General features: G+C 43.1%; 2 protein-coding genes across 2 annotated transcripts in view; one reads left to right on the top strand and one right to left on the bottom strand.

The window, feature by feature from the left end:
* LOC141910794 (uncharacterized) overlaps positions 1–11,888 on the top strand; it is a 38,898-nt gene extending 27,010 nt beyond the window's left edge. Inside the window, exons 5-9 of the mRNA XM_074801605.1 lie at positions 2,230–2,420; positions 2,513–2,641; positions 7,244–7,556; positions 8,186–8,432; positions 8,902–11,888. Of these exons, the coding sequence (XP_074657706.1) occupies positions 2,230–2,420; positions 2,513–2,641; positions 7,244–7,556; positions 8,186–8,432; positions 8,902–10,723 (2,702 nt within the window). The 3' untranslated portion in view covers positions 10,724–11,888. The remainder of the gene's footprint in view (positions 1–2,229; positions 2,421–2,512; positions 2,642–7,243; positions 7,557–8,185; positions 8,433–8,901) is intronic.
* Positions 11,889–13,198: 1,310 nt separating this feature from the next.
* LOC141910678 (uncharacterized) lies at positions 13,199–24,574 on the bottom strand. Its single transcript, XM_074801390.1, has one exon. The coding sequence runs from the start codon at positions 24,470–24,472 to the stop codon at positions 16,085–16,087; it is 8,388 nt and encodes a 2,795-aa protein (XP_074657491.1). The 5' UTR covers positions 24,473–24,574; the 3' UTR covers positions 13,199–16,084.
* Between the last annotated feature and the right edge of the window lie 368 nt (positions 24,575–24,942).

Here is a 24,942-nt window from a genome sequence, read left to right as displayed (position 1 = left end):
ACGTAGTAAGGCGTTGCGTTCCGTTACGTATAGGTGCCCCGGATATTCTAGCGTTACGACACGAATCTTAGAAATTTTTCACACTACTCGCGTGTTAATAGGAGTGTTAATTGATGTTAATTAACGAATTCCTGACTTCCTGTTATTTTTGACGTCAATAGTGATCTCCGGGTGACTTTGTGAAGGCAAACTCTCTGCCCCTGCCATAGAATCTGGTACGATTTTGATACGAGCTAAGATTATTAGTATCCGAATATTTGGGAATGCATTAGTTATACGTAAAACTGAAGTCGATGCCCGTTGCGGGAACCAGTCTCACTAAGACGGACGATCGATCGATTGAACCGTTTTGTTGAATCCAGGGACGAATAAATATAAAATCAATCTGCAGCGATCTGCCTACAGCGTTAACGCGTCGAACCGTGTGTAATCACGTAATCATTCCGCCGCCGTCAGAGTCGATACTGACGTTCAGCGTAAACGTCCAGGCCCCGCCGACGTGAGGATAGAGAGGGAGAATAGAAGGAGAGAGGGAGAGTGACGAGGCGAGGGAGAGAGGATAGCAAGAGAGAGGTAAAGAGGAGAGAGAAGAGAGAACGTTATTGATCAAATTGTCGTGTGTCTCTCTGTGAAACTGGCTGATAGTGCGCCCTGCTCCCCGTCTCCCTGCGCCCCTCTTCGCTCACCCTGCGTCGCACGCTGATACCGTACTGACGCCTAATTGAGCGAAATTAATGAAATTTTTCCAGCACCACTACCGTATTTCCGCTGCCGCACGAAACGACGATCGCATTTAATTAGCGGTATAAGGTCGGCAGTTTGTGCGCCACGAAATGAAATAGCGCACTCCTGATACTCTTCCTATCCCCTCTCATTGTCCGCGCTCTTCTATTATCACTAACTATTTCAGCTGACCTAGCCACATGTTAGCCCCCCATTAAAACCTGTCTATCGGTCCCTCACCACCAACGAAAATATCTGGCACATGTCATTCATAAACAAATACATGATTTATGTGATATTGGTTGGGGTTTGGATCAGTAACCTTTTCAGCTGATCTAGCCTATTTTCACCATGTGAAAATTTGGTGATTGTGACCACACCCACCACAGTTGCGCAAGCAGAAATACATTTTCATTTATAGAATTTCCTATTTAATGCACAGCTGTGCTTAGAAATTGGTAACCTTTTCGGCTGACCAAATCACTCTGGGCTCGTGGACTATATCTCCACCATCATCGCTCTCTGTAATCTCACCTCCCACTCCCATTCCTTCAGCTCTCCACCCCTCTTCACTCTCCGCGCTCCCCAACTCCCTCCCTCTTTACAGGCTGCGAAATAAATGCAAATAATTTTGCTGTTTTTTTTGTTTGCTTTTGTTTATGTTTATTCGACCCCCTGCAGCGCAGTTTAGAGCGCGGTTGAAAAAAAAATCGATCGATCAGTAAAAAGTGCGTAACGCAAAATCGTTGCGTGCGTACGTGAATTTTGTGTGGGGGGAAAATACCGACGTAAAGAAAAACCTTTTCGCACACGTCGAATAAACGCTGAAAACTTTCGCAAAATCAATGTACGCGATTACCTGTGTACGTGTCCTTTTTAACGGCGAACACAAATATATAACTATCGTCATCGCGACCATTTTTACTCGAATCGGCTAACAAATCGTCGTCGTCGGTCGATAGGGAACTGGTTTATGATATCGCTCTAGAACTCGAGCCGAACGAAGAAGCTCGTCATGGCCTCGAGCTTCGTTTTGCGTATATGGGATACATTCTTTTCTTCTCGTGTCGTGTCATGTGTTGTATATATGTATATAAATTTACGGGCAGGTTGTGAAATCGATCTTGGCTCCACGCGTGCGTGTGTGTGTGTGCGTGTTAGTGTAACGATATATTTGTAATATGAATAGAAAGGTATCGTCTGACGTGCCCGGGGAAGAAAGGGCGTCGCCTAGCACCGCTGGTAGACGTCGTAAAGATATAAAAAAATGAACCGACGGCGAAACGACGATCGAACCGAGAACTTTTTTCTCTGTTCAACGACAAAAGAGTTTTCATAAATTATTTACGCGAATCGAGTTATCAGTTTAATTCGTCTCGTTGAGAATTCGAAGCATGCCGAGGAATTGGAAGAAGAAAAAATAAATCGTTGTTGGCACGGGGCCAAATTCATCCCCGTACAACTCGCTGCGTCTGATAATGCGTTATTTCTTTGTGTTGTTTGTAGGTAATAAATCAACAACGGCGAAAAGAAAACGAACCGACGAAGACGGGTCGACAGACGATCAAAATAGCTCGTCAGAGTCCGACTCAAAACTCTCCGCCGGTAAACGCGGCGTCACCGGCGCCAAGAAGAACAAAACTTCGACGAAGGAGGCGCCACCTCGTGACAATGAAAACCAACCAGAAAACAACGACGTACGTATCGCATTTTCTACTTTCAATAGAATTTCATTGATACTTTGATTTATTTCTGCATAGATATTATATTTTCTATCTATATTTTTTAGGTTAATTTCACGGGTGATGAAGCGTCCCCTAGCGGTCGACGCGCAGTTCCGCCACTCATGCGTCGAATGGTGGTTAATAAGAATTCAGGAGAGACTGTTTTGCATCGCGCCGCCAGACTGAGTTACGAGGTAAGCGGTGTATGATGTTAACTATCCGTACCCTAGTCGTGTCGTTCCATCTCAAAATTAGCCTTTTATAAAAATTGCCGCATCGCCGCTGAAACGACGACGACGACGACGTTGGTAGTTTATTTTTTCCCCAGCATTCGTCGCCGTCTGAGAGACGTCAACGCTGACATTTCGAACGTTAATAATACGGTACGTTACCGGGGATTACCGCAGTACGGCGTAACGCGTAATCATTACATGAATCGTCGAGAAAGAATGCGGAACAGACTCCATCCCGTGCGAAACGCACTCCACTCCGTACGGCACACAACACCACTCCGTACGGAACACACTCCACCACTCCGTACGGAACACACTCCACTCCGTACGGAACAGAATCCATTCGGAACACTCCACTGTTCCATGTGGAGCACGTTCTACTCCGATCTCTACCATTCTAAAACCCCACTTAAGCCCACTCACACGCATTCCGTGTCGGTAGTGCCAATGAAGCCAATTATCACCAACTCGATGGTCGGTGCAGTCGGGTCAGTAAGGTCACTCGGGTCAGTTTTTCAGATCGGTTTCTCTGCCGTATGAGACGTGGGCAGCAGCGGCAGCAACACCAGTTAAGAAGTGGGCGATGTTGAAGCCGGTGACGCCTCCATACCACCGTCTCTCTCCCTCCCTCCCTCCCTTCCTTTTCCCCTCCCTCCCTCCCTCCCTTCCTTTTCCCCTCCCTCCCTCCCCTCCCTCCTCCCTCCCTCCCTCCCTCCCTCCTCCCTCCCTCCTCCCTCCCTCCCTCACTCTCTCTCTCTCTCTCTCTCTTCTCTTCTCTCTCTCTCTTCTCTCTCTCTCTCTCTCTCTCTCTCTCTCTCTCTCTCTCTCTCTCTCTCTCTCTCTCTCTCTCTCTCTCTCTCTCTCTCTCTCCTCTCTCTCTCTCTCTCTCTCTCTCTCTCTCTCTCTCTCTCTCTCTCTCTCTCTCTCTCTCTCTCTCTCTCTCTCTCTCTCTTCTCTCTCTCTCTCTCTCTCTCTCTTTCTCTGCACGAGCTCAAACGGCGTTAACAGAAAATCGTCGAGCAGCAAATTATGACATAAAATCGATGTTAGTTTCCCTCCTGTCGTCTGTTGCGGTGGAGAACCACGCCGTTGTCGATTTCTCAGAATTGCCTCCGTTGAAAAATTTTTTTAGAGAAAATCGCTATATTTTTTTTTCGGTATTAAATAGATCGTGCACCAGAGAGATAACATAGAGATAACATCGCCCACATCTATAGGGGACCACGCCACGTAGAAGTGACAGCGCTCACATATAGAGGGCGCCACATCATGTACAGACGATCTCGTTCACATATAGAGGGTGCAGCGTCACGTATAGACGACATCGCTCACAACTAGAGGGTGCCACTTTCTTTGACACAGTGGTTGACGATTATCAGCGCCACCTAGTAGCGACCCATTGTGTTGACCCGTTTATTTGTAACAACACATTTTTTTCTGTGACGCGGGTCGTTCGTTCATCTAATCGTGTCAAGGTAATCGATGATAGCGAGCCTTTATTCCGGAACAAATCTCCCCAGCGCTTGATGATAAGCTACCACACCGTTAACCGTATCCCTGGCTGTAGGAGCCAGCCCGGGGTAAGTGAGGTAGTAAAGTGATTAACGTTCGTGCCGTATTGTCGTTGACGGATCGATAATATCGATTGGCTTAGCGTGTTAAAGATCGCGTGTGGTGAGAACCAGTTTAAACCAGTTTAAACCCTCGAGAGACACTCATAAAATCCTATTATTGATCGCTGTCTCTCCTACAACACCGAGTGACGCCAGTTCCCTGAGCTGCCTGGCGGCTATCTTTATTCGCAGCTAATCGTCTCGGATCACCCCCGATCGAGCCAAGATATCTTCTTGTCCCAAACGACTGCTTTGTGATTAATTCTTGAATTACAGGCGGTTGAAAAGTACAAAACACGATTAAATGTTCACCAAAGACCAGTTGCACAGCCATAGCTTAGATTTAAGACCAGAACGTTTAACTGGTCTTACTATTCCAGACCAGTCTTTTGGTTTGGAAGTCACGACTGTACAACTGGGCTTTATTTAGTTCCATCATTTAACGCACATGCATGCCATCGATAGACTCGATAAAAAACGAAAAGGTTCGTTGTTTATTGTGTAAACTTGAGTCTCGATTCTGGCGCTTCTTATTTTCTTATTTTGCAAAAAGAAAGTATCGACGAGGGACTGATTTACATATCGCTGTTTCAGCACTTGCAAGCACGCACACCACGTATGCACGCACGCCGGCAAAACGAATGCGTTTGAAATACGATCGTAAACATAAAATTGCGACGCCAGAAATAAAAATGATAAGAACCAAGTCGATATTAAACCGTCGCGTTTACAACAAAGCCGTTTTAATGAAAGTGAAATAGACGGTTCTGGGAGCGCTGTAAGATCTAAAGAGCTGCCGCGACGGCGGCGGCGGCCGCGGCGGCAGCAGCTCGCTCGGTGCGGAGTATTCAGAGACTTCCCATCGATCTAAAACTGCCCCTCAGGTGCTTGATGATCTATCACGTGCGTACTTCGATAACCTGCAGTCTACAGAGAGCTGGATAAAACTCGTCCATTTTCCCGGTAAAGCTGTTTATGGCTGATACGAGCGCGCCTATCAATGACTCCCTCGTCAGACCTTGTGGTAATAATATTAAAGACGGTCTCTTTACTCCAAGATCGGACTGACCTACTGGTCGCGTTAGCTCTCTATATATATACGTATGTGACCACTTTGAAATTCGATGCACTCCGCGTAAAGTTTAACTGGTTAAACGGACCTTTCAAGTTAATTCAAGTTAAAATTGCAACAGACAAAAGTCGTGACACAATATCCATGTAAGGTGGATATACAAGATAAATCCCACATTTCAACCAAAAATGAAAATTAGAGCATTTATGTATAGTAACATAACAACATTTCATCTTTGGCTGACATTATAGTGGAATTTATCTCGTACCACAGAATACGTTTATTCAACTTCTAGTAAAAGTATTTATTTTTCTAAGATTACGTCGTCGACTCGGAAGGGGAGGAGGGTGCTTAGTTGCGACTCCCGGGTAGGTCCCGACTTTTACGTGTCTTTTTTCCGACGTTGATGAAATTATGATTCGGTGCTGGCGGCGGCGGCGGCGGTTTGTGTGAGAGAGATTGACGTGACAATCGATCCCTGCTCTCACCCGTCACTGCGTTCAATATAACGCCGCGATAACGCCGTAACGTCAACGCCGCCGTCGCCGCCGCTTATTAACGTATGCACGAAACGTCGCAGCGTTAGTTGTTGTTATGTCCGGTGCAATTACAGCCGACGCGACAGCTGCGATAAGAGCTGCATATAAAACTATAACGGGATTACGGCGTAACGCTGTTCCGCTGCGGCTCCGGCTGCGCTGCCGCTGCTGGTTCAGTAATTAAACCGAGGCCAGATCACACGATTTCCCGCGTAATCTCGCAGGGCAGGCGAGATTCTAACGGTGCTGACAAACGGCGTGTCGCTCGACTAAGACCGGATATGAAATAATGCGTGGTGCGTGTTGTGCGATGTGCGGGGCGTAACGGGCGCTCTCCGACCATCGCGTCACGTGTCTAGCGAGCCCGCAACCCATGAATTACGTCTTACTCGACGGGAAATAAACTGAATAAATAGTCATCCGTCATTTCTTCAAAGCAACAACTTTTTTATCAGTATTATGACGATGTTTTGGTGAGATAAACTAAGATGAATTGATGAAAATCCGAGAATAACAATAGGGGGCGCTTCTGCTCATGAGTTTCAGGATATAGATATTTGTAAACAAAATCCTTTTTCCCTCCACATACCATGGAAATGGTTGGAGAGTAATAAAATTATCTTATCTATCTTATCAGCAAGACATAGTCAAACGTGTATTTCAACGAGTCCATGTATTTAATTACTTGTATTTCAACGAGTCCATGTATTTAATTACTTGAATCCGTGGATGCATTCTAAACCTTTTCATCTTAATCACAAAACATATTTGGGGGAACGGAATCAAGATAAAATCTCGAGTTTGCCAAAACTATAAGAATATATAAAAATATATATCATACAAGGCACATAAACTACCTATTTCATTTGAAATCAATTACGCATGATAATTCATAATGTAACAAAGTAAACATATGCTGAATATATAAATTAATACTCGCAAAAGATCCTATGCCGGGTGCTATGGTCCGAAGCCAAGTTACGAATGTGAGATTACTCAAACCGAATTTAATGAGGTAGCGGGTTTTGAGCCAAAACTAACAAATAGATAAATCTACAACTGAACTGACGATAATCAAATAAACCAAAATTGAATTGAGAAAATACGTTTATAAACCCCGGGGAGACAGGAGAATGAAAATTGGGGGCGCTTTTGGGCAAGAGTTGCAGGACATGCAGGTCAAACGTGTATTTCAACGAGTCAATGACTTTTGTATTTAGTTACTTGAATCCATGGATGCTTTCTAAACCTATTAATTTCTAGCACAGGACAGAATTCAATTTTTAACGATCAATCAAAAAAGTGTTAATCAAACATGATTTCTGTTGTATTTTACTAGGACGTGGCTCTGTATTGTCTGGAGACTGGCCACGTGGACGTGAATATCCGGGATAACGCTGGCTACACCCCGCTACACGAGTGCGCTTTAAGAGGTCACATACAAGTCGCCATCCACCTCATCAACTTCGGCGCTGACGTCAACTGCAGCGCTAGCGACGGAACCCGTCCAATTCACGACGCCGTCGACAACAATCGAATCGAATTCGTGCGACTGTTGCTAAGTTACGGCGCCGACCCATTGTTGGCCACGTACGGCGGTAAGACTCCGCTGTCTATTGCGCGCACGTCGTGCATGAAAGCATTCCTCCGGGGTAAGTTGACATTTTCCTCTCGTCGATTAAAAAGTAGGCGTCGCAGCTCGCAGCGAAATAACGAGTTGATGTATTGCATTGAGTGGTGGGATATTTTACCTAAATTGCTTCCGTTATCTATGACGTCAAAGTGTCTCAATATCCGGAAGTGAGGATGTTAAATTCGTATGATTGCCGAGTCGGAAATTGACTCGCCAGGGTCGGTTTTAATGCAAACCGCAGCCGCAGTCACCACTTTCATTTAAATTACACCGAGTCAGTTTAATTTAGGACTCGTATTCCATATTTGATTCATGTTCCTGATTTGATTCAACCACTAAAATTCATTCAGTTTTTTCCTCACCGGTCAAACCTTGCTTCGAAACGGCTCGAGTCCGTTTTCAGTCGACCAATTAGTTTACATTATCTAAGAACCCAAAGTTGAAAATTTGCTAAGGACCTTGTTAAGTCGATTAATTTGTTTACATTATTGAAGAAAGCAAAATTGAAAATTTACTAAGTTAAAATTTTACCCACAGACAAACGATTGGATATTGCTGAATTGACACTTAACACAAAGCGTCAGTTCTGAGTTTGAAGTATGGAAATACACACTGAAGATGTGTAAATGCTGATGTATTTTTTTCTAGGTTTTCTTAAAGATATAAACGGTAGTTCCGATGCAGCTGCAGCTGGCGATGCTGGAGTGGCTGATGACGATGACGAGTGGAGTTTCTATGGTAGTCGTTGTTTGGACGCTGATGATGAGGACATCGGATGTAATCTATTCGATAATTTACCGCCTGACGATGAAGATGCCGATCTCCACATACAGATCGAACTCAGCAGCCGACCACAGATTACGTCATATGTTCTTCATCTTCCCGGTGATACCAGGTATCCATCGAATAGTTTAGCTCACCCCCTCCATTAACACTATTTGGAATTTTTCTAGCCTCCATTCCCTAAAGTCCAACGTACACGACACCGAGAAATGCTCTGAAACATGTTTCCATGTTTCTCTGTGTAGCATTCGTCGGGCTTTATGTTAATATTTTGTAAAAGAAGTAATAATTCGCAATGTGTCGTGAATAGTGACAAGAATAGATGACAACAACAGACATTTCTTAACTGTTTAAGATATAGAATATTGTTTTAGATATGTAATCATAGTTATATTCGTTTTTATATCCATGCTGTTACTGAAAATTCAAATTGAAACATTTAAAAAACCACACTAGATAGAAGTAGATTCTTCAAACGTGTTTGGAATAGGTTATTCCTTTCCGACCGACGTGCTTAGAATTGTATTTAAGGCCTGTTCGTGTTCTGTGTGTCTAAAATATATTTGTTAATTTCGTTGCAGGCCTCGACACTACGTCATGTTGAATCACGTAATCGGGCAACTGCAATTGACGAAGGCGGAATTCGTGAACAAACACGGTGATGTTGATTTGCGGCGGGTGTCGGCGACGATATTCCGCAAACAAGTGCAGGAGAGTGTCGTGACTGAACTGCCGGAGTGCATCAGTCAAATCGGCAAGCGGGGACCGTCTTATTTCGACGTCGTTCCACTAGACAGCGTCGCTGGTAATCTAATAGATGGCGCTCTGATCAGGCTAAACGCGCGGACCGACTGCGAATACGACCGACTACGATTCGGCAGCGATACGCAGCTATCAATGACGTCATCTACGAAAAGGTTTAGTGCGACGAAACGTAGATTCAGTCAGGATTCGACCGTCTCGACCGACAGTAAGGGCTCGAACTGTAAGAAAAAACTGAAATGTTCCGTCGCTAAGGGCATCGTGTATGAGGACGATTGGGAGAGCCCCGATAAGAAAAAACTATCGCGACCCGTACGTCCCGGGATAGAGCCCGGGCGTGGTAGTGACGGTGCGGGCTATGACTCATCAACCGGCGCTATAACCGATTCGGTATTAGCCAATCTGAGCAGTTCTAGCTCCGAGACAATCGTAGGTTGTGGAGACAACGATACGGCGGAAATCGATAGTGTAAATAATAAAAGCGACGCAGCCTCGTTACCGGGTAACGGCTCAAAACAGGCGGCCTGTGTCAACTCTAGAAACGGTGACGTTCAACCCGATAAAACAATAAATATTACTACCGCTGCAACAAAACAAAATAACGTCGAATCACCTGCTATTGCTAAAACGATAAACAACCAACCGGAACGACCAACTTCCGGTCAAACAATACATTATCACGCGACAGTTAACGACAGGCAAACAAAAATTCAATCTTCCCCCTCATCTGCTGCTGCTGTTAATATCGATTTAATCAATAATGTACGACTTCCGATTAATAATCTATATATGAACAGATTCTATGGCGCTACAAGTCAGCAACGGCAGCGGCAGCAACAGCAGCATCAGGTACAGACGAAGTTTCATCACCCGTCTTCAATTCATCATCGATTCAGTTCGCCTGTTTCCGGAGCCGCCGTTTCTGCGTCGCCGTCTTCTTTTCAATTTTATACGCAGCAAATTAAATACCAGCAGCAGCCGCAGCGCCCCCTATACCGAGGGCACACAGCCTCGCAACCGATGCCGACTTATCATCATAATTCACACGTGATGTCCCGACTACATTCCAGCGCCGGCAGCAGCACCAGCGGCGGCAGCGGCTTGACAGCTGCGCAACTCTCGCGACTTCCGATTAGTACCGGAAATAAAAACGCGTCGAATAAAAAGGTAACCGTATCGACATCAGCTGCTGAAACAACGACGACAGCAACGACAGCGAGTCATATGACATTAACCGCTTCAGACCCGGTAGTGAGAGTTGATGGACAGCAGCAGCAGCAGCAATCAGTCTCCGATAACTCACCATCTGTTACTTCAAAATCGACTTCCCACGACAACGACGCCATAGACGACCAAGGAACCGATAAACAAGTGGAGGAAGATTGCAACTTTAATCAGGTCGGTTACTCGTTAACGACCGGTAAACAGCAGCCGAATAACAACAACAACAATAACAACAACAACAGTGCAATAACCGACTCCTTAACAACTACTACAACTACAACAACATCCACAACCACAGCGCCACCACGCGAGGAAACAACGAACAACGAACTGAATACTCCGTGTACCAACCGCCCGATACAGAATAGTAGTACCTCGCGTGAATACCAGGACTATTCAAACTGTCAACCGTTATAATTACGTCATTGCACTCCCGTTATCCGTAATAGCGACGTCACTAGATCTCCGTTAACGCGACGTCATTAGCCCCCGTCACATACTATGCTATCGCGTTGCTTAGCGTTAAACAATCGTAAGGGGTCTCACGGTCGCTTCTAAACCGCATGATCTTCAGAAAGAAACGGTTCATCGAATTGAGTGTCTAAAATAAGTTAAAAAGCACTTGAAGTCTGGGTAGTTCATGTACATAGAAAATATCGATGTGAACTGTATAAAATCAATAGATATTGTATTGAAACATATTAATGATTATGTCGTACGTTTTCATCGATGTCAGAAGATTCTGGAAATGAAAATATAATAAGTTATATTTAATATCGATATTAATAATATGAATGTATATATTAATTATAATAATTAGTAAGAGATTGATGGTAATTAATAAATGTTAAGATCGTATTTTTTTATATTTGTGCCATATGATGTATTTTTCTTCACATAAAGCCTAGATGATATCCTTGATTTGATTTTTTTCGATACGTTCAACAAAGCTACTATTCAGCTACTCGAGATATTCAGGATTTTATGTTAATAATTGTTTCTAGTTAGTGTTGAAATTAATTATCTTTATTTTTTTTCTAGTCAGTAGCAGCTAGTAGCTAGTGTATTCAGGGATTCGAGCCTACTCGCGTCGAGATCATCTCTCGGCCTCAGAGTCTCTGCATATAAGTAGTGACCATGCCAACGGTATCGCTTTTTCGATTATTAATTCTTTCGTGATATCCTAGCTGGAATTATGTAACAATTAAGTTTCAGGATTCAGATCCCTAAACTGGGTGGAATTATCGATGTACGCGGTGAAAACGTAGTTTCAAAGGTTTCAAGAATTTTTGTTCTAGTTTCAATTGCAAAGTTCGTTTTGTATTCATCTTGATTAATGCCAAACTGACGTAACAGTGCCACCTCGTGACGAGTCTTTGAACTGTTTAGTAAAGTTTGTATATATTTATGTAGGTGTAAATACGTCAGTGTCACGTTTGTAAATACGTCGGTGTCACGTGGTTGGGTTTTGTTGTAATATTGTAAATAAATGTCACACATTTTAAAATTGTTTGTATAAAGTTTAAACGGAAGTTTGTACATGGATTAAAACGTGGAAATAATAAATATGACAAATCTATGAGTGGCAAACAAAACAGTTTGATTTTGTTATTTGTTTTTGCCAGTGAAACGACCTGCATATAGGATTATGTTCGGACTGTTGGTCCGGCTTAAAACAGACTGTTAGAAAACATGTATGAGACAGAGTCAGTTGTATCCTTCCTACCCATAAGGAGATTAACCGAGTAGTGTCCTGCCAATTCGGGACACTGTCCGTAGTGGAGTGGTGTCCTACACATACGGAGACATCGTCCATACTTTTAGAGTGGTGTCATACCCATTTATCAGAGTGGTCCTGATAATGAATTGAGGATCTACAGAGGTGTCCCGGTTTCGAACCCAGTAAGTACCGACACCTATTCAGAGTGGTCCTGGCGATGAACAGGGGTGTCTCGGTTTCGAACCCACACATTACTGATACTGATACAGAGTGGTCCTGATGCTGAAAAGAGAACGAACAAGGATGTCGCCGGTTTCGAACTCAGTAATAACTAAAACTCATGGAAGGTGGTCCCGGTGCTAAATAATCGATGTACAGGGGTATCCCGGATTTGAACCTAGTAATCACTGAACATCCCAGGTTTGAACCCAGTAATTACTTACGCTGATTCGGGTAATGATGCTGGATAGAGCATGAAGAGGGGTGTTTCGGGTTTCAAACCCAGTAATCACTAACACTGATGCAGAGTGGTGCTGATGCTGGATAGAGGTTGTACTGTGGTGTTTCGGGTTTCGAACCCAGTAATCACTGTTACTGATTCAGACTTATCCTGTTACTGAATAGGAGGGTGTTCAGGGTTGTCCCGGGTTCGAAGCCAGTGATTGATGATATTGATTAGTATACATATACAGGGGTCCCGCGTTTGAACGCGGGAATAACTGATACTGATTCTGAGTGTCTAAATGCTGGATAGAGGATGAACAGAGGTGTCGGAATCGTATGTCGATTGACTTACCATTATGTGTTCGCCATCTATTGGAATTAATATTTAAATCGAATAAATAACAACCTGGTTGTCCCGGGTTCGAACCCGGTAATTACTGATACTGATACTGGTCCAGGGTGGTCCTGATGCTGAATAGAGGATGTACAGGGATATCCCGGATTCAAACGCAGGTCCCAGTAATTATAGTGATGTCCTACCCATTAGGAGATACCATCCAGACTTAGAGAGTAGTGTCGACCTGATTATAGGATGATGTTTTGACTGTGACCTGGCCCGCCTGCATGATGATGATCGGATCGTGGTAGAATGTTTCGGGCAGCAGATTGATATCTTTTATCACGACAAGCAACGACAATCAAGAGACAATCAATATTGGATGAAATGATATAATTTTATTTAATAGCGACCAGCAGCAGTGGAATGTATGAATACAGCATCAAAACAACATTGAACGTATACATTATTACATTATGTTCATGGCACTTGATAATAATATAGTTTCAGCGTTACACAAAAAATAATTACATTTTATTTTAACCATTCAACTGAATTTACTGGTAATGATATCACACATAATGCACTCGAGTTGTCCAATAATAAACAACTATTTAACATCGGGTACGACTTCTAAAACACCTCACAGTACTTAATTTACCCGACCCCTTACTGACTATATATACATGTAGTACATATAATATAGCCGAAACCATAAACGCGGTTACCATGTACTTTTATTGTGTCCTCGTATCTCGTTAAGCTCATCGGATTCAGGGCAATTTTTCCTGACTCTGACATTTAACTAATCGAGTAAGAAACATTAAGGCAAAGCGTGTAATCGCTCGAAATAGTTTTTCAGGTAATACATTGTAATCAAATTATCGTTACTACAGTAAAGGGCAATGATTCTATCAGTGCATTAAGTTGAGACACTCTGTGAATGCTCGGGCGCCGTTTAACGCGTCCGTAGCACTAGAGGAGAAAATTTAACTGTCATGATAGAGAGTTCCTTCCTTGACAAAAAATATATAGACATTAGAATAGTAAAATGAAAAGCCAAACTTCGGCGATAGTACAGGATACCGAACCATTGATGCTGTTTTGACATTTATACTTCATTCATATGGATACGATGCAAATTATGCAATACACTCAAACTTGTGTCGAGTTCCAAATTTATATAATGTGTTGTATTTGCAATTCATTTCACTAATTATAAGTTATCATTTGGATAACTCGTCATTAGTGAAGTCGTCTCTATTCCCGAGTCCCGATTTATTTTTCTAGTTCAACTGGTGTGGCGACTTGAGCAGCAAGTTTCATTGTATATAAAAGCCTATTTCTGATATGTGACCAGACATCAGTCATTTTCTTTAACCCCAACCACCACCACCAGATGTTGATTTATCTTGCTAACATGGTTACAATCTATTAATCCAACTATCTGATATTCTCATCATCATTTCATCAGGCATACACTCGTTTATCACAAATATTTTTGGCACAGAAGCTACACTCTGGACTACATTATGTACACATCAACCGTAACCTAAGGTTTTAATACCTAGAATACACTTTGGACCCAGTTACTGAACAAAACATTCATTCCGTAGATATATCTACAGTTTATGAGAGTCATTACCATGTATGTTTATTGTGTAACTGGATCCTAGTTTGGATTCAAATATATTGAGACATTTCGGTCGCTTATGCTGAGACAAGTAAAAGAGTTGTCATAAAACTTTACGACGTTTCGTGATACAGCGTAACCGTTTAAACGGTTTTCAGATCTTATTTTCAATTTACAGGAATACATGAAACTAACATAACTTCATTCAGTTCCGCAGTAATTTCTTTTTATAAATGTACATATACGATCAAACCAACCAAACCATCACCAGATCCATACATAAGATATTATTCAGATTTGTTTTTATAGTTGGCTATCTATATCTCGGGAACCACAGTCCCCACAGTCCTGAATGATTACGTGAACAATTCCCGAGAGCAAGCTAAGTAGCACATGCACATAAAGGGAAGATTTGGATTACACCAATATGTTCTAAACCGTCTGCATGTTATTAAGTAGCTTCTAGATAGATATAATATTTACAATGAGAGGATGAAAACCCAATCTATGTGATTGTTCACACGATCGGGGATTGATAACTAGTTTAAGCAGCGACCAGCAGCAGCTACAGATCCCAACGGATTTCCACCAAAGCGAACTTACAGCCATAAATACTAGTTATTTTACCAACACGCCTGACGAATACTATTATCGTAAAGTATGGTATTCTCACGCCTCTCAACCCCGCAGGTAAAAACCTCATTTCGTAGTATAATAACTAGTAATATTTACAGGAAATACAATAGCGAACGAGCATTTTTTAACTAACGTCACCATATAAAAAAGGTGCTCATTATGTATGTAGCATTTTGAGAAGTTCTAATACACAATTTTACAGTTGGTAAAACTTCGTTCAAGACATATCTCAGTCGCGTAGGTTTCGATAAGAATTCCTTTCTGGCCAGAATGCGCTCTACCTATTCCGGAATAGCGTAATTTGTTAATCTGGTTAGAAGCGGCCGGTAGAGAGTCTGTAATCCAGATTTGATATTCCTCAACCAGAATACGTTCACTCGGAACCCGCTTCAAAGTAAAACAAACCGCAATTGCGCGTATGGATGTACGCTATCGGAGTGTGTAGTATCTCCATTCGGGTTGTTGCTGTGATTGATGTTATGTAACTGTACACATGGCGGTCATTAAATACGTCGTGTCGACGCTCATTACAATATTGGACCGAGTCTCTTTAATTCGCGCTTAATGATCAATGAAAAATAGCGACGATGAGATCAACTTATAAATCACAGACAACACGATAGAGTTATTGAGGAATGAAATGGAATTACGACTGCGTTTAATTCAAGGCAAATTATTCTTCAAACGGTTCCATTTACACATTACACAATCGATGATACAGTCACAATATTAACTGCATCCACTTAAGAATGCGCATTTTTCAGAGTTTGTCTAATCGCTTGAATATTGTGGATTGCATTGAGCGCGTGGGAGCAGGTGGTAATACGAAATAACAAAGATTCAGTATATCCGAGTTCACAAGAAACAGTGAGTTTCCAATAAGCGATATTGAAGGCACACGTGGAGCGACACCGTACATGTCCATACTGAGGCACACGTACACGTACATACAGATGTTGTTGCGTAACTGTAATCGATAACAAAAGATTTCATTTTTTTCTGAAAGTTCTATGATTGGTTTTCGTAAACGACGTCAACGTGAATGAGACCTTCGTTCATCGCTTCCAGTAGCGGAATCGTGCTGCCATCTAACGGATTCATATAAACACCGCGATCGCAACAGACTATATTTTCCTCACGAGCTTTATCCAGCGAGATTATATCGTTTGGTTCACCCGCTGGCACGCGAGGATCTACTACACCGCTTATTACGAACTTCTGTTCGACTTCCATCACGCTGTAGTATTCGGTTTCGGTCGACGTCCACCCCTCTTCGGACTCATCCGCGGCTGCTGACCCGGACTCCTGCTCGGACTCCTGCTCAGCTCGAGCCGCATCCAGGGCCGAACCTGCCGTTAACGTAGCTAGTTGAATCTGTTTCTGATCCTGATAGAAATCACTGAAGATTTTAGTTTCACCGGTATCACTTTCGTACTCATCACCGGTTAGTTTAGTCTCATCTTCCTCGCTAGCGCCGTACTGTATATCGGGTATATCCGACATGCGTCGCGAGGGCACGCCAGTGTGAGCACCTTTAGCCACCATAGACCAGCGTCTACGCCCACCCCCGGCGACCACATCACGCTCCATACGCTTACCCCCGATAGCGGCCAGGGATAATCGTCTCTGAAGCGAATGACACCATTCTTCTAAAGAACGACTCGGTCGTCGGTTAGATTTTGGAGCGGCGAGTCCGATATCCGCCAAATCATCATCACTATCGCTATCGTCGTAAAATGTACTTTGTTGCGCGATGTTGAACTGTCCCGGGTTGATAGCTGAAATTCCGTTTAACGCATTAACGGCATAATTTCGATGCATCGATCCGTCTAAAGACATGGTCCATTTCTCCACAGTAGCCAGACTATGTCGCCTGACGTTAGATTTATATGTACCTCGACCCCGGGAACTGAAGCCACTCGATACGCGGTAATATTCCTCTAGTTTGCGGCGTTCTTCGTCGTCCATCTCACCTCCGCCGTACTCCTCCACCGACTGATCATGCACGCCACTACCCGCCGCTGCCGCGTCTTCGTCCCGCGGCACACATCTGAACGTGCCGGTGTTACGCTCAGCAATCGCCTGGTCAAACGACGTTACATCCGATTTAAACGGATCGGGGCTTCTCATTTCACTAACACGAGACCATTCATCGGTATCTAGAAATCGACCGCTCAAACTTATGCGTCTCATCGCTTCTAGTTTATCGTTTTCACTCATATCCGGATTACTCCAGATTTCAGTTCGGATCCAGTATTCGCGTTCACGAGTTTCATCATAACCTTCACTTTTAGTTTTCATCCGCCGAGTAGAAAACGCGTCGCCCTTCTGTCTTACCGCATCGCTAGCTTTTAGTAACTCGTGCCTGCGTTTCTCCCACAGTTCACGAGCTGCTGCTGGGTCTAGTTCATCAGTCTCCTCGTCACTCACCTCCTCATCAACAGGTTTCCTCACTAACACGTGACGAGTCTCGTAGAAACCAGCTTCGCTAGTAATCAGTTCATCATCGAATCGAATTCTCCTAGTAGGGCGAGGTCCGGTCTCAGTTTCAGGACCAGTTTCAGTTTGAGGTCCAGTGTCAGTGTCAGGTCCGGTCTCACCTTTAACGTTTTTCTCTGCGGGTTGTTTGTTTTCATTTTCCCAAACCCCTAATGTTTTCATAAAACCTCCTTCGCTGGTTACATTATCGTCGTCATCAACTTTACCTGGTATTTCTAGATTTACTGATTCAGGGTAATTTGGTGGTCGATTGTTCAATTCTTTACTCACATCTGTCAAACTAATCTCGCTAGTCATTTGGCCGATACTGTCCTTACCCGGTATATCCTGATTTATTGGCTCAGGATCCTTGTCTGCCGGGCTGGCTTCACTTGCCTCGGTAAAGTCCTCTTTCTGAGGCTCTGACTCCGAGTCCTTGTCTTCAGATACAGTCCCAGGGTTTCTATCACTAGGTTGTGTATTCTCCCAGACTTCTTGCACCTCCGTAAAGCCTTCTTCACTGGTTACTGAATTAATGTCGTTACCTTTAGATGACACATTCCGAGGAACAACCTCGGGGTCATTAACCAGGCACACTATTTCAGAGTTGGCGACTCCATGGTGCGCATTCTCCCGCACTACACAACTCTCTGAATGAACTTCACCGCTGGCTAATGTATCATCGTCGGGTTGGTCCAGCACGTCAGGCGGAGATACCATTTCACAATCTCCGCTTGAGTCTTCCATCTGATTTCCGTCTTCTAATGTAGTATATTTCTTATCGTTTATCACACCTGTAATTAATGATGAATCATCGGTGAGGATTGGTGCGATAATTACTGAATTATTATCACCCAGATATTCAATATTGACAGCATATTCATTCGTGTTACCAGTGTCAGTCTCTTTAGGTGTTAGTTCAGTTGATTTATCAGTAGTTTGATCCCGTGAGGTCTGGTCTCGATCTTCAGTCTGAGTGTCTCCAGGTGTTAGTTTAATTGATTTATCACTAGTTTGATCACGTGAGGTCTGATCTCGATCTTCAGTCTGAGTGTCTTCAGGTGTTAAGACAATAGATATTTTAGTAGTTTGATCCGGATAGGTCTGGTCCCGGTCTCCAGTCTGAGTGTCTCCAGGTGTTAGTTCAATCGATTTATCAGTGGTTTGATCCCGTGAGGTCTGGTCCCGGTCTTCAGTCTGAGTGTCTCCAGGTGTTAGTTCAATCGATTTATCAGTAGTTTGATCCCGTGAGGTCTGGTCTTGGTCTTCAGTCTGAGTGTCTTCAGGTCTTAGTTTAGTTGATTTATCAGTAGTTTGGTCAGGAGAGGTCTGGTCTCGGTATTCAGTCCGAGTGTCTTTAAGTGCTAGTTCAGTTGATCTATAAGTTATTTGATCCCGTGAGGTCTGGTCTCGATCGTCAGTCTGAATGTCTTCAGGTGTTAGTTCAGTTGATTTATCAGTAGTTTGATCACGTGAGGTCTGATCTCGATCTTCAGTCTGAGTGTCTTCAGGTGTTAAGACAATTGATATTTTAGTAGTTTGATCCGGATAGGTCTGGTCCCGGTCTTCAGTCTGAGTGTCTCCACGTGTTAGTTTTATCGATTTATCAGTAGTTTGATCCCGTGAGGTCTGTTCCCGGTCTTCAGTCTGAGTGTCTCCAGGTGTTAGTTCAATCGATTTATCAGTAGTTTGATCCCGTGAGGTCTGGTATTGGTCTTCAGTCTGAGTGTCTTCAGGTGTTAGTTTAATCGGTTTATCAGTAGTTTGATCACGTGAGGTCTGGTCCCGGTCTTCCGTCTGAGTGTCTCCAGGTGTTGTTTTAATCGATTTATCAGTAGTTTGATCCCGTGAGGTCTGTTCCCGGTTTTCAGTCTGAGTGTCTCCAGGTGTTAGTTCAATCGATTTATCAGTAGTTTGATCCCGTGAGGTCTGGTATTGGTCTTCAGTCTGAGTGTCTTCAGGTGTTAGTTTAATCGGTTTATCAGTAGTTTGATCACGTGAGGTCTGGTCCCGGTCTTCCGTCTGAGTGTCTCCAGGTGTTGTTTTAATCGATTTATCAGTAGTTTGATCCCGTGAGGTCTGTTCCCGGTTTTCAGTCTGAGTGTCTCCAGGTGTTAGTTCAATCGATTTATCAGTAGTTTGATCCCGTGAGGTCTGGTCTTGGTCTTCAATCTGAGTGTCTTCAGGTGTTAGTTTAGTTGATTTATCAGTAGTTTGGTCAGGAGAGGTCTGGTCTCGGTCTTCAGTCCGAGTGTCTTTAAGTGTTAGTTCAGTTGATCTATAAGTTATTTGATCCCGTGAGGTCTGGTCTCGATGGTCAGTCTGATTTTCTTCAGAAGTTAGTTCAGTCGATTCATCCGTAGTTTGATCCGGGTAGGTCCGGTCTCGGTCATCAGTGCGAGTGTCTTCAGGTGTTAGTTCACTTGACTTATCAATAGTTTGATCCCGTGATGTCTGATCTCGGTCTCCAATCTGAGTATCGCCAATTGTTGATGTAGCTGATTTATCGGTTGTTCGATCACGCTTATTCACTTGTAGATCACTGTCCTTTTGATATCCAGTAGTTGATTGATAGTCGTCACTAGTCAGCTGCTGCTGCTCGAGTTCCTCTGATAGGTTTGTAAAAACTGTCGAGGCCACTATAGTTATTGAGTCTGGTCCCATTGAAGTTACTTCTACGCAGCTCGTTGCAGGTTCATTCTTCTTACCTTTTCTGGATTTTGTCTTTTTCCTAGATTTCTCACCGTGTTTGGAAGAAGTATCCTCCTTAGTTGACATCATCGGTACTTCACTAAATGTATCAACTCTGTCAGTAGAAGATTTGCGTTTATCTCCTGAATCATCTGGTTTCTCCCGAGGTTGAGACTTCTCGTGTTTTCTTCCTTTTTTCGTCTTTCTTCCTTGTTCAGGTTTGGTCGACGGAGACTCTTTACTGGGCTCCTTCACTCCTCCGTCTTCTGTAGCCATATATAGCACGGTTTCTGTCGGGTAAACCTCCTCGGGATGATTAACCATTGTCTCTGGTATATTGGTTTTGACCTCTGTTAGTTCAGTCCGAATGTCCTGTCCCTCTTTCATATCACCCGTGGCAGCTACAGTAGTGTTTGGTTGAGTCGGAATGTCCTGTCTTTTTTCTAAGTCCCTGTCTGACACAGCTATGTCTGATTGATTGCTAGAATTAATGAAATGTCGTCCAGTAACTTTAATCCACGACTCACCCCGTTCACTGTCAACCTTCGAGTCAATTACCGCTTCCTTGAATGAAATACACGTCCCAGTATTGATAACGAGACAATCGGATAGAATTCGAATCGGTCTTGTGTCTGTAAGGTCACCATCAACTGTAGAAACTTTATCGGGTTTGTGCGTTAAGTTATGTTTGATCTCAGGGTCTCCTGCGTCTAGCTTAACAACAGCAGAACCTTTGGTCATTGCTCTATGATCTCCCCCTTGATCTAAAGCAACAACATCAACCACAATTGCGCTGGTGGATGTGTGCGCATCTTTGGCCTCGTCGTCCGGAGCCTCTAGTACATTCGCGCCTTCAATTGAAGCTGAATATGAAAGTGTACTTGGAACAAACTGCTGTGATATCTTAGTATCAACTGGAATTTTATCCACATTTTGTTTTGTTCGAGTGTCCCGTCCCTCATCCACATCTTCCCTGTCTGCTAAAGTAGTGTCTGACTGTGTTGGAAAGTTATGCCTCGCATCCACGTCACTTCTGGCTGCCAGGGTGCCTGATCGTTCGGTGGAATCGATCAATGGCCGCCCATCGAATATTAAACACGTCTCACCTCTTTCAGTGTCAGCGTGTGAGTCGTTAACGACCTCCTTGTATGACACAATTGTCCCAGGAATGAAAACGAGGTAGTCCGATGGAAACATGATTGTTCTTGTGTCCGTGCAGTCAACATAGGTAGTAGACGTTTTATTAGGTATTAGGTTCGAGTAATCTCTGCTCTCAGGATCACCTCCGTCTTGGTCATCAAATTCAGCCAGACTGTCGCTGATTGATATTTTAGTATCTTTGACACCATCAACCGGAGACTCCAGCACATTCTGGCTTTCAATAGTGGCTGAATATGAAACCGTACTCGAAATAAACTGCTGTGTACCAGTCGACGTCAAGTAATCAAGTGAAATATTGTCCACAGCTTGCTGTAGCGTTCTACCAGCTTCGTCTGTAAAATGTTTTAATCCAGATTGATGCACTCTATCTGGTTCAGTAGATATTGCTGATATACTCAACCCCTCAGGTTCTCTGTTTATTCCTTCCTGAGCTGCCAGGTCTACGTTATGGGAGAAGCTGGAAATCTTTGTAATGATGTCTAATGTATTTGCTATTGGTTGGGGGTCATCAGCTGATGATTTTTCCTCTGGTCTGACCCCACTTGAATCCATCGGCTTCAGAGGCTTTCCTTTTTTTCCATGTGATTTTCGCTTCTTCTTTTTCGATTTCTTGCCCAGTTGGACATTTTCAGTAGATTTTGATACATTTTCAGTGGATTGTGAAATATCTTCAGTAGATTGCGATACATCTCCAGTAGGTTGAGATATATCTTCATTATGTTGTAAAACATCTTCATTGGGGTGCGATACATCTTCATTGGGTTGTGATAGATATTCAGTAGGTTGTGGAACATCCTCTGTAGGTTGTGATATATCTTCATTAGGTTGTGATACATCTTCATTTGGTAGTGCTACATCTCCCATAGGCTGTAATATATCTTCAGTATGTAGTGGTACATCTTCAGCGGGTTGTGGTACATCCTCAGTAGGTTGTAATATATCTTCAGTAGGTTGTGATATATCTTCAATGGGTTGTGATACACCTTCAGTAGGCTGTAATATATCTTCAGTAGGTAGTGATACATCTTCAGTAGGTTGTGATATATCTTCAGTGGGCTTCGATACATCCACCGTAGGTTTTTGTGCATCTTCATTAAGTTCTAACACATCTTCATTAGGTTTTGATGCATCTTCAGTAGGATGCGATACATCATCAGTATTTTGAGATTCTTCTTCGGTAGGTTGTAATATATCCTCAGCAGGTTGTGGTACATCTTCGGTAAAGAGTGGTACATCTTCAGTAGGTTGTGATACATCTCCAGTAGGTTGTGGTCGATCCTTAGTAGGCTGTGATACATCTTCAGTGGGTTGCGATACACCTTCAGTAGGTTGTGGTACATCCTCAGTAGGCTGTTTCGGTTGTTCAGTTGATAAACCCGGATCGCAGTCGTTTTTCGAGTGTGGAATGTATTTACCCTCATTTGGTTTACTATTCGGTGTTCTGTGAGACTTTTGTCTCTCTTGTCTCTTCTGTTTCCTTTTCTTCTTCGTCAATAAAGGCGCTTCGAGAGCTTGATCGTCAGGTTTGACTACAGCTATTTCTCGAGCTATTGTTCCCGGGTTTATTTCAGCATGTGTGGATAAGAAAGGCTCATTGTCTATAACATTTCCTTTCTCTTCATCTGGTTCTCGGAGACTTGCGTCATTAGTTCCAACCACAGTAGTTTTTTCAGTCAAATTCAGATTCGATGCTACCTTTGCAATTATTTCTGGTTCACCGAGAGTTTCCTCGTCTATCTCAATCATGTTAGGTTCTTCACTGAATTGAATCGATGGTCTAGCATCAGCTTCAATAAAATATTCACCCCTCTCAGCGCAAATCTCATTGTTCACAGTGACGTCGCTATAGATTATTCTGGTCCCGGTAGTTATTATAGAATAACTATATGTAACCAAGATTTTTCCAGTTTCAATTTGTCTGAATTTTATTACATCGCTATCAGTGAATTCAGTTGGTGACTCGTCAGGTATTTGTCCTGGTACGTCTTTGGTGTCACTTGGATCATCTCCCGAAGCTACTTTACCATCGTCTTCTCTGCTATCAACTGGTTTGTTCTGTACATTTCTGATTTCAACATCTTCCACTGTATCTTCGCTGGCTGCGACTAGTTCACCAGGTTCAGATTCACAAGGGAAATGAATTAAAGCTCTGCCATCCATCTCTAGCCAGGATTCACCTCGCTCTACTCCTATTTCTGATTCAAGCTCTGCACTCGTACGGGATATCTTAGTGCCAGTGGTAATTACTAACTGATCCAATATAGTCGTTACTATACGTCTTTCAGTCCGGTCAATTGTAACATTGATATCATCAGTATAATCCAGAGGTACAGGGATAGGAGGCACTTGTTTTTCCTCGTCATCCGTACCTCTCCTAGTCTTATCACAGACCCAATGGAAAGTGCCTTCACTACTTTGATCTCCAACACAACTATCATCTTTCGGTCCATCAGGGGGTAATGTGTCTAATAGCAAGGCACTTATAGTTGGTGCCTTCAGCTTATCTCCAACTTCTACGGGGGCCCCATTATCCATCATACCAATAATTGTAACTGTTTCATTATAAATATTCGTGACAATTGAATTGCTATCGATAGAATCGATAAATATATTCTCGATGCGTCTATCAGTCAATGCCTCTTTATCGGGTTCCATTTCCGACAAGGAAATATTTTTTGAAGTTGTAGCTGTTGTTTCGGTAGAGCTAGTTAATTCAATTGAAGTCTTTATTTTCTCAATCGATGAAGTATCTGTTCTGATAACTCTAGGCGAATGTAATGTAGAAATCTCTTTTACTTGCTCTGTCTTTTCAAATTTGTCAACCTGTTGAGGATTAGATTCACTGTCATGCTTGGTGTCAGCTATTACAATACCCTTGGCATCGATGCATGCATCAGTCTTCCCGTGATCATCGATAGATATGTTTTGGTTTCGAGGCGTGGTGGTGGTTCCATCCTCCGGTAGAGTATTGGATTCTTTCTTCGACTTCTTTTCTTTTCGCCTTTTTTTCTTATCAGACTTGGGTAAAGACGGTGGTTCTTTACCTACAAAATATTCAGATGCCATGGGGAACTCATTATTTGTAGACGGGTCTATAGACAAATCGGCTTGGTTGACTTCAGCCTTGGCTTCATCTGGCCTGGTGTATCTGTTTATTTCATCTGATGTGGTGGTTTGCTCAGAATGAAGATATTCTAGTGTACCATCTACAGTAGACATAACTGCTACATTTTCATTGTCTGTATATAGATATTCTATAGGTTTTGGCTGCTCGCCAGGTGTCACTGGCTGGTCTCTATCCGTATTTTCTCCAAAATAAGTCCCTGATGGCGCGTCTAGAGACACATGTTTTTTGGGTCTCAAGTCTTGAACTACATCATCAGACGTGACCTCAACAGTTGGCGTACCAATTGAAATAGTCGTTTGATCGATTACTGTGTTTGGATCGAAAGCCGGTTGATCTGCCGGAGGCTTAGATTCATCAGATCTGGAATCACTATCCAAGTTATCATACATTCCAACTGATTCGAGAGCTT

The sequence above is a fragment of the Tubulanus polymorphus genome, chromosome 9 (assembly GCF_964204645.1).
Source record: "Tubulanus polymorphus chromosome 9, tnTubPoly1.2, whole genome shotgun sequence".
Classification (NCBI taxonomy): domain Eukaryota; kingdom Metazoa; phylum Nemertea; class Palaeonemertea; order Tubulaniformes; family Tubulanidae; genus Tubulanus; species Tubulanus polymorphus.
This window is presented reverse-complemented; position numbering and strand designations above follow the sequence as displayed.